Source organism: Penaeus japonicus, unplaced genomic scaffold (genome assembly GCF_977035675.1).
Source record: "Penaeus japonicus unplaced genomic scaffold, GWHDUDI00000001_assembly GWHDUDI00000030, whole genome shotgun sequence".
Lineage (NCBI taxonomy): Eukaryota > Metazoa > Arthropoda > Malacostraca > Decapoda > Penaeidae > Penaeus > Penaeus japonicus.
Window position 1 is genome coordinate 23,994,823 of NW_028234432.1, and position 10,000 is coordinate 24,004,822.

Sequence of the window (10,000 nt, forward strand, 5' to 3'; positions counted from 1 at the left end):
ATTTTCCTTCTTTTTCTTTGCCCTCCTTTCACACATCTTTTGGGGGACAACTAGTGTATTTTTGTGTAATTCTCCTTCCTTCTTTCTCTTTTTTTCTCTTTTCCTTTTGTCTCTCCATTTCCTCTTCCTCGTCCTTCTGCTTTCCCTCCTTCTTTTCTTTTCTTTTCTTTTCTTTTTCTTCTCCTCTTCCACTTCCTCTTCCTCCTTCTCCTCTTCCATCCCTAGCCTACCTTCCCTCCTCCTCCTCTCCTCCTCTTCTTCTTTCTCCTCCTCCTCCTCCTCCTCCTCCTCCTCCTCCTCCCCGCGCCTCCTCCTCCTCCTCCTCCTCCTCCTCCTCCTCCCCCGCCCCCTCCTCCTCCTCCTCCTCCTCCTCCCCTCCTCCTCCTCCTCCTCCTCCTCCTCCTCCTCCTCCTCCTCCTCCTCCTCCCCGCGCCTCCTCCTCCTCCTCCTCCTCCTCCTCCTCCTCCTCCTCCTCCTCCTCCTCCTCCTCCTCCTCCTCCTCCTCCCCGCGCCTCCTCCTCCTCCTCCTCCTCCTCCTCCTCCTCCTCCTCCTCCTCCTCCTCCTCCTCCTCCTCCTCCTCCTCCTCACTCAGGACAGAGTCTCGGGCCAGCTTCCCTCACCGACATTCTGTCCGCCAAGTGTAGCTCGGTGGGTGAACCGCTCCTGTGTGCTGTGTGCTGTGTGCTGTGTTCTATGGCCTGCCGCCCCCCCCCCCTCCCCTTTCCCGGAATATCACCTGCAGGGAGGACCGCGTGCTTGCTTGTGCTGCGTCTCGTGCTTTCGTGCTGTGACGTGCTTGTTATGCCAGTGTCATTCCCCCGGAGGCAAGGTCGCGATTCGCGTGCGAGTTCAGGGGCAAACACGTGGAACTTTGCATTACCGTGCTCTGGTAAAGCAAGACCGGTGTTCTGCTGAGCGTCCGGACTCCTCCTCCTCCGGCAGTGTGACTAGTGTGCGAGCGAGGCCCTCTGAGTGTGCGAGTGTGACGTAACGACTGCCGACCCTAGCGACCGCCTCCCTCCGCTCGCGAGTGGGGGATGAGCGCACACTTATTTTGGTGCGTGGAAACGTTGCTGCTACTTCAGGAGGGGCTGTGTAATGGCGCGATCGGTGTCTTTTCCTTTCTCTTTCTCTCTCTTTCTCTTGCTCTTGGTTTTCTATCTCGAGCTTTCTCTTTGTATCTTTCTATATCTATCTATTTTTTTTTTCTTTCTTTCTTCCTCTCTTTTTTATTTGTCTAACTCTTTGTCTTTCTCTCTCTCTCCCAGTCTTTATCTCTCTCTCTCTCTCTCTCTCTCTCTCTCTCTCTCTCTCTCTCTCTCTCTCTCTCTCTCTCTCTCTCTCTCTCTCTCTCTCTCTCTCTCCTCTTTCCTCTCTTTCTCTCCCTCTCTCCTCTCTCTCTCTCTCTCTCTCTCTCTCTCTCTCTCTCTCTCTCTCTCTCTCTCTCTCTCTCTCTCTCTCTCTCTCTCTCTCTCTCTCTCTCTCTCGTCTCCTCATGATGGCTTGTGTTTGTGTATTTAAACAGTGACAGTTTTGCAAAATGGACGAGTAGCCGGATTCCCCCACGTCGTGCAAAATATTATAAATCCACACATCTATTTATTTATTCATCTGTTCGTTTCTGAAGATGTTGTTACGTGTTCGAAGACGAGGATGTGTTGTGATTCATGTCTGTGAATACGGGCGTGATGGTGTTTTTATATTATTTTGACTTCGCTTGGTCGTTGCGTGGAAGTGAAGTGATATTTGAACTAACTTCGAGAACAAGAAACAAGAAGTTGTATTATCGGTATTTATGTTGTTTTTGAGGTAATGTGTTGATTGTAAAAGTGAATACGAGAGATGACATAACAAACCAAAACAACTTTACGAACAGTTTACGAACTTCTCGTAAATAAAGGTGTATGTGTGTTTGTATTGTTTGGATTATGTATGTGTGAATATATGTATGTGAGTGTGTGTTTGTGTGTGTGAGTGTGTGTGCGTGTGTGTGTGTGTGTGTGTGTGTGTGTTTGTATTTTTTTGGATCATGTGCGTGAATATATATATGAAAGTGTGTGTTTTTGTATTTTTGGATTATGTATGTGTGAATATATGTATGTGAGTATGTGTTTGTGTGTGCGTGTGCGTGTGCGTGTGCGTGTGCGTGTGCGTGTGCGTGTGCGTGTATGTGTGTGTGTGTCTTTCTTCCCTCCACCATTCATAACAGAATCCGTACCATACCTCCCTGGCCTCACCTTGTATCCGGGTCGCGTGTTCACCGGGGACTGAAGTAGACTTGGATTCCGTGCCGTCCCATTGTTGCGGGGGTTACGTCATCAGCGCCAGCGACCGGTGTGCGAGTGAGGGAGGCTTGGGGAGGGGGCGGGGGTGTACTGATGAGAGATAAAGAGAAAGATGTTTGGAGAGGGTGGGAGAGAGAGAGAGAGGTGGAGATGTGGAGAAAGAAAAGGGGAAGAGTAAGAGGAGAAGGTAGACGGAGAAGGAGAGAAAGATGAAGGAAAAGAGAGAGAGAGAGAGAGAGAGAGAGAGAGAGAGAGAGAGAGAGAGAGACTGACAGACAGACAAAAGAAAGAAAGAGAGAAAAAACGAGAAAAAAAGACGTTACGATAAAATATGAAACGACATGAAACCGTTTTAAAACAAAGTTTGTATGTTCCATGTATGGCGCCAACTCGGCCCTTTGCAATCAGCTGTTTTTGTTTTTGTTATATTTTGGTATCTGTCTAAGGAACTATACCTTGTTTTTGTTCCCAAGTGACACAAACAACATACTTTTTTTCTTGTCGAATAGAATGCAGACATCATAATGTTATCAAATCACGATGATATTGTGTGTGTGATTACTTATGTGTATATGTATGTGTGAGTGTGTTTACACATGTGTGTATGTTTGTGTGTGTGCGTGGCGAGCGTCTGTGTCCTTTATTCCCTGTGGATAGCCAGACAGGGAATCCAGTCGTCAGACGGGTTCGTGCGTCACAAGTTTTGGATATATTCTGTTCAGGAATTTCTATAGGTGGATTTTAGCCTTTCATGGAGGTGCGGTTTTGACTTTCCTTTGAAGTGATAACTTTTTAATGCAGATTTTATTTATTTTTTTATTCGTTTTTATCAACAGATTTAATTTAGTTGTTATCATCCTTATCCAAGTAGTGATAATGATAAATAGATAATTGTTGAAACATACGATTTTGTCCTTTTGTTATTGCTATATTTGTTGTTGTTGCTGTTGCTGTTGCTGTTGTTGTTGTTGTCGTTATGCTTCATTCAGGGCAAAGAAAGGGTGTAAGAGGAGCAATTTGCGAGGCACGGCTTTGACACACTTGGGAACGAGGCTTGTGTGACAAATGAGAAACATGTGAATGACATGAGAGTGAGTAACGCAGCGAGAAAGAATGGGTGACGAAGTAGAGGAGGAGGGGAAGGAGGAAGAAGGGAAGGAGGAGGGAGGAGGGAAAGAGGGAGGGGGAACGAGAAAGAGATGGAGGAGGGAGGAGGGATAAGGAAGAGGAAAAGATAAATGAGAAAGATGTAAGAGAAAGAGAGGAAAGGGACAGGGGAGATGGGGGGAAAGATAAATGAGAAAGATGGGAGAGAAAGAGAGGAAAGGGACAGGGGAGATGGAGAGAGAGATACGTGAAAAAGGGAGTAAGAAAAAAGAGAGGGAAAGGAACGAGGGGAGGAGGAGGGAAAGATAAGTGAGAGAGATATAATAGAAAAAGAAGGAAAGCGGCGAGAAGAAGAACTAAAGAAAAGAAAAAAAAGGAAGATAAGGGAAGGGATAAGAATAGTACAAGTATATGAAGGAATACACGGAGAAATGATTGAAGGAATAGAAGAGGAAGAGGGGAAGAATTAAAAGTAGATGGAGAAGGAGGAAGGGAAGGAGAAAAGGAAAGGAATAGGAGGAATTGGAAGTGGGGAAGAGAAGGCGTATGAGTAAAAGATGGAGAAAGAGTAATAGGCAGAGAAGGAGAAGAAGAAAACGATTAAGCAAAGAAAATATAAAAATGAGGAGGAAGAAGAAGGGGTCATAGGAAGAAAAAGAATATTGGGAGAATGAGTAAGAAGGGAGAAGAAAAGAGAAGAGAAAGAAAAATAAAAGAAGAAGAAAAAAGGAAGAAGAGGGAGAAGAAAAAAAAGGGAAACCAAAAGGAAAACGAAAAGAAAAAGAAAAAAAAATCATGTTCGCCGCTGGACGAGCGAACGGACGAACGGACGGACGGACGAACGGATAGACGGACGGACGAACGGACGGACGGACAAACGGACGGACGGACGAACGGACGGACGGACAGACGGACGGACGGACGAACGGACGGACGGACGGACGAACGGACAGACGGACGGACGAACGAGCGGACGGACAAACGGACGGACGGACGAACGAACGGACGGACGGACAGACGGACGGACGGACGGACGGACGAACGGACAGACGGACGGACGAACGAGCGGACGGACGAACGAACGGACGGACGACCGGACGGACGGACGGACGACGAAGAGAAGAAAACGATTTAGCAAAGAAGGAAAATATAAAAATGAGAGGAAGAAAGAGAAGAAGGGGTCATAGGAAGAAAAAAGAATATGGGGAGAGGAATGAGTAAGAAGGGAGAAGAAAAGAGAAAAGAAAGAAAAATAAAAGAAGAAGAAAAAAAGGAAGAAGAGGGAGAAGAAAAAAAAGGGAAAACCAAAAGGAAAACGAAAAGAAAAAGAAAAAAAAATCATGTTCGCCGCTGGACGAGCGAACGGACGAACGGACGGACGGACGAACGGATGGACGGACGGGACACGAACGGACGACGACAAACGGACGGACGAACGAACGGACGGACAGACGGACGAACGAACGGACGGACGAACGGACGAACGGACGGACGGACGGACGGACGGACGAACGAGCGGACGGACGAACGAACGAACGGACGGACGGACGGACGGACGAACGAACAGACGGACGGACGAACGGACGAACGAACGGACGGACGGACGGTCGAAGCGGCCTTTTCTTCATTCATCCGCTGCCGCGTTGACACATGACGTCACTCGGGGGTTGTGATTCATCGGCTCGGGGTCGCCTGACGAGGGATGGGGGTGGGTTAGGGGGAAGAAGGAGGGAGTGGGGGAGGGTGGGGCAAGGGCGAGGCGACGAAGGGTGGGGATGAGGGATAGTCAAGGGTAATTAGGGATAGGGAATTGGGGATGGATAGGGGGAGGGTTAGGGGATAGGGATGGGGATAGGGGTAGGGGTAAGAAAGGAGAGGGATAAGGAAAGAGAAGGGCAGGGAAAGGCGGGGGGTGGAGGTAGAAGTATGCAGGAAGAGAGAGAAAAAGAAGGGGGATTCTGAGAAAAAGGGAGAGAGGAGAAAGTGTGAAGAAAGAGAGAATGAGAAGAAGGTGTAAGAGAGGGAAGAAGAAGAGAGAGAGAGAGAGAGAGAGAGAGAGAGAGAGAGAGAGCAACGAGAGAGTGAAAAAGAAAGAGAAAGAGAGAGAGAGAGAATGAAAGAAAGGGAGAAAGAGAGGGAGAGAGAGAAGATAGCTTCTGTCTCGTTTCTCTTCAAGTTATAAATTTCTTTGAGAGGCTCAAGAAGTTTGCTTTTAAGCCAGAGGGAAAAGTCTGATAAAGGTGGAGAAATGTATTGAAAGGGATATTTTGTGTTTATTATTCTGTCGTTGTATTCATACATTCATTTATTCATACATTCCATCATCACCACCATCATCATCATCATCATCATCATCATCATCATCATCATCATCATCATCATATTCATATTCATCATATTCATCATCATCATCACCACCACCACCACCATCATCCTCAATCACCACCACCGCCACCACTACCACCGCCACCATCATCCTCTATCACCACCACCATCATCATCATCTATCATCACCACCACCATCTATCTATCCATCTATCCATCCAAACATCTATTTATCTATCTGCATATTCTGTCCCCGACCTCAGAGATGAAGGATTATCTTGCAAGATTTATAACGTAATCACCGTCTCTTGCATCATTCTGCATTGCGTTTCTTATGACCTGCCTCACGTTGCACAGGCATAGGTCAAGTGCATGTGTGTTTGTGTATGTGTGCGTGTGTCTTTATGTGTGTGTGTGTGTGTCTGTGTTTGTTTGTGTTTGTATGTGTCTGCATGTGTGTGTATGTGTGTTTGTTTGTGTTTGTATGTGTCTGCATGTGTGTGTATATGTGTTTGTTTGTGTTTGTATGTGTCTGCATGTGTGTGTATGTGTGTTTGTTTGTGTTTGTATGTGTGTGTGTGTTTGTGTTTGCATGTGTTTGTCTCGATTTTGTTGTTTGTTTACTCAGATAGACATGCATCCATTTTTACGTGTTCATATTCACCCATACGTTGACTCGCTCTCACGCTCAGTCACTGATTCACTCAACACTTCTCTCTCTCTCTCTCTCTCTCTCTCTCTCTCTCTCTCTCTCTCTCTCTCTCTCTCTCTCTCTCTCTCTCTCTCTCTCTCTCTCTCTCTCTCTCTCTCTCCTTTCTCTTTCTCTCTCTCTACCCTCTCTCTCTCTCTCTCTCTCTCTCTTTCCTCTCCCTCTCCTTCCTTCCTCCCTCCCTCCCTCCCTCCCTCCCTCCCTCCCTCACTCCCTCCCTCCCGCTGTCTCCCTCCAACCTCTCCTCCCTCCTCCTCCCCTTCTCCGTCACTCTCCCTTCCTCTCCCTCCCTCCCTCCCTCCCTCCCCCCTTCTTTCCCTCCCTCAAGCGTGTGTGTCCTGGGCCGTATCAGACACCCAAGCACGGACTTAAGTGCGCCAGGGAAATGCTGAAAGATGAACCGTTGAGGAGGAAGAAGGGGGAGGGAGGGAAGGGGGAGGGATAAGAGGGAGGGAGGGGGGATAGGGAGGGAAGGAGAGAAGGAGGGAGGGAAGGAAGGGGGAAAGATGGGAGGGAGGAGAAAAATAATGACAAAAAAAAAAAGAGAAAGAGTGAGAAAATCAAATAGATTAATAAAGAAAGAAAGTGAGAGAAAGACAAATAACAGAAAGCGAGAGACAGAGAATAAAAAAGATATAAAAAAATAAAAAAATAAAAAAACAACAACAACCAGGGGATGAAGAATGGGCATAGGGGGTTGGACAGGGAGAGAGAGAGGGGGGAGGGGGTACCGAAAGCTCCCTGAGGCAGGATCGTCGCAGTAGTGTTGGTGCTGTTAGTGAAGAAGGGTGGCGAGGTAGAGTGAAAGGGAGAGGCACAAGGAAGGCAAACGGGAATAAAAAAGAAGAAGAAGAAAGAAAGAAAGAAAAAAAAAGACGAATGAATACTGTGTCAATTACTATTACTCGTTTCTTGAAATCAAATCTTGTCGTATTTATTGATGAAGTTCATCATCATTCAATTTAAAGCAGAAGAAGAAAAAAATTAGGATAAAATATCGTACTTCAACACATATGTCCTTTGACTATTTCGTATCTCCTTGAGTTGACGTTATGAGATGCAGATTGCCTCGTTATTCACCGATGCACAGGTGGCAGAAAGAGAAAAAGAGAGAAAGAGAGAGAGAGAAAAAAAAATCTCACGCTAACAGCTGCTGAGTGTGAGTTTGAATATGAAGGAAAGTTAGAAGAAATAGAAGAAGAAGAAGAAGAAGAAGAGGAAGAAATGCAAGTTTATGTAAAAGAAGGAATGACAAATAAGAAGAACAGAAGAAGATGGAGAGGAAGAGAAAGAATTGATAATTTTGGTGTAAAAGAGAGAAAGAAAACTTGCAAAAGAATTAAAGAAAGAAATCAAAATGAATTAGAGTAGGGAAAAAGGAAGAAGAAGAAGAAGAAATGCTGGTCATTGTAAAATAGAGAAAGAAATATAAAAAAGAAGAAATATAGGGGAAGATGAAAAAATAGATAAGAAAAATATAACGGACGAGATTATATATGTAGCTTTTAATAAGAAATTCAATCAAAAAAGTTAATTAATATATTTGTTATATTGAAGAGGAACAGCAGGCGTGCGTTTTTTGTCTCAACTCTCTGACAACGTCCTCAGGGGAGCGTTCTCGTAAGTGTGCATGCGCATTCACGTGGATTCATGGATTTGTACACAGCCTGTGTGGGTGTGAAAGAATGGGAAAATAAGAGGAAGGAGGAGAGCGAGAGGGAGAGGAAGAGCAAAAGTGAAACGAAGAGGGAAAAGGAAAGGGAGAGGGAAATGCAAAGCGAGAGGGAGTGTGAGAACGAGAGGGAAAAGAAAAAGGAGAAGGAGCGGGACTGGGGAGAGGGAGGAAAGGGAGACGGAGAGGGTGAGGGAACGGAGACGGAGACGGAGAAAGAGAAGGAGAGGAAGAGAGAGAGAGAGAGAGAGAGAGAGAGAGAGAGAGAGAGAGAGAGAGTGAGTGGGAGATTGTGTGTGTGTGTGTGTGTGTGTGTGTGTGTGTGTGTGCGTGTGTGTGTATGTGTTTACCCGCATGTGTTGGTCTTTGCATCTGTATGTTAAAGTAAAAAAAGATGTACGTGTCAATAATGATTTTCTGGTGATTTTTCAACGGAACATGAAGAGAAACATTCAGAATTTAGTCTGAACGAAGATGCCTTTTCGAAGGAAAAACGAGTGTAAAAATATCCTAATTTATCGTTCACAGAGAACGGGCGAGCGAGAAACACGAATTTATGAGTTTGAAAAGAGTAAAACATGTTCATAATTGTTCACTTGTCCAACCGTTCTGCCTTCCCAGGAACAGCCAATGAAAACGGAAAATAAATAAAGAAAACCTAGACACAGAAAAACAAACATAAATATCCAAATGTAACAAAAAAAAAAAAAAAAAAAAAATCCCCCCCCCAAAAAAGAAAAGAAAAAGAAGCAAAAAAAGACGGAAAAAGTGAGAGTATTAACGCATGAGTCAGTGTACAGGTGTTCATACAACAGGTGTCAAAGAAATAGCTGATAAGTGGTAAGGCTGGCCCGCACATGTCGAGAATGGGGAGCATGTGTGTACACCTGCCGCACAACGATAAAGCGATGGAGGTAAGTTTTTCAGTTTTTTTGTTTTTTTTTGTTTTTTGTTTTTTTGGTGCTCTTGTTGGTATTTTTGTTGTTGTTCTCCTTCTTCGTCTTGTTATTATTCTTGTTCTTCATCTTCTTGTTTTCTTCTTTCTCTTCTTCAGATTCTTGTACTTGTCATCATTACTATTATCATTATGATTACTATAGTTATTGAAGTTATGATTGTTACCATTATTATTTTTTGAGACGAAAATAATTACTGTTGTTTCTGTAACTATTATTATCATTGTTATTACCATCATTATTATTACCATAACTATTATTGTAGATTATAATTTTGTTGTTAATTTAGTTGTTGTTATTGTTACTATTAATAGTGCTATAGTGTATCGACTGAACTATTAATGACCTGTTGTTGGCAAATAGGACACGAGTCTGACCTTGCATGACCCCTAATATCAGATCATCTTGAAATGTGGTAACGTGAAGGGAATATGGATGTATGTGTGTATGTGTGTGTGTGTGTGTTTGATTTACGTTCAGCCTAATTGATGGCGATTAAGACTTGAATTAAAAGCATTGGGAAGATACCAATAGATAAAACAAGGGAAATGATGAATAGATGTGAAAGAGCCATAGAATTAGATTAAGATCTCCTGATCAATTATAAAAGCGAAGTGAAAGGCTAAGCTTGAAGGCTTACGTTAAAGTCTGCGTTAAAGACTAAAAAAATGAAATAAAAATAGATAAATCCAACTCAAAAAAGAAAAAAAAATCCAAGTCAAAAACTCTTAAGTAAAAAGGAGTATGTATATATATATAATATAATATAATATATATATATATATATATATATATATATATATATATATATATATATATATATATATATATATATATATTTACAATCAAGCACATCAGGTAATAAAGGGACAATGCATGAACAAGCAAAGTAAACATAAAAAAAATGAAATGGTAATACATTTCATACACATTTGTAGAGATGAC

At 43.7% G+C, this 10,000-nt stretch overlaps 1 protein-coding gene across 2 annotated transcripts in view; it reads left to right on the forward strand.

Annotated features, from left to right (window-relative positions):
- The window catches only part of Sarm (sterile alpha and armadillo motif), a 475,169-nt gene that overhangs the window by 11,790 nt on the left and 453,379 nt on the right, over positions 1 to 10,000 (forward strand). Inside the window, exon 1 of one of the 2 annotated variants that reach the window (XM_086555228.1) lies at positions 6,434 to 9,013. The exons of the other annotated variant lie outside the window; for it this stretch is intronic. Coding sequence (XP_086411354.1) covers positions 8,957 to 9,013 — 57 coding nt within the window. The 5' untranslated portion in view covers positions 6,434 to 8,956. Of the gene's footprint in view, positions 1 to 6,433; positions 9,014 to 10,000 lie in introns of those variants that run through there. 2 annotated transcript variants of the gene reach the window in all.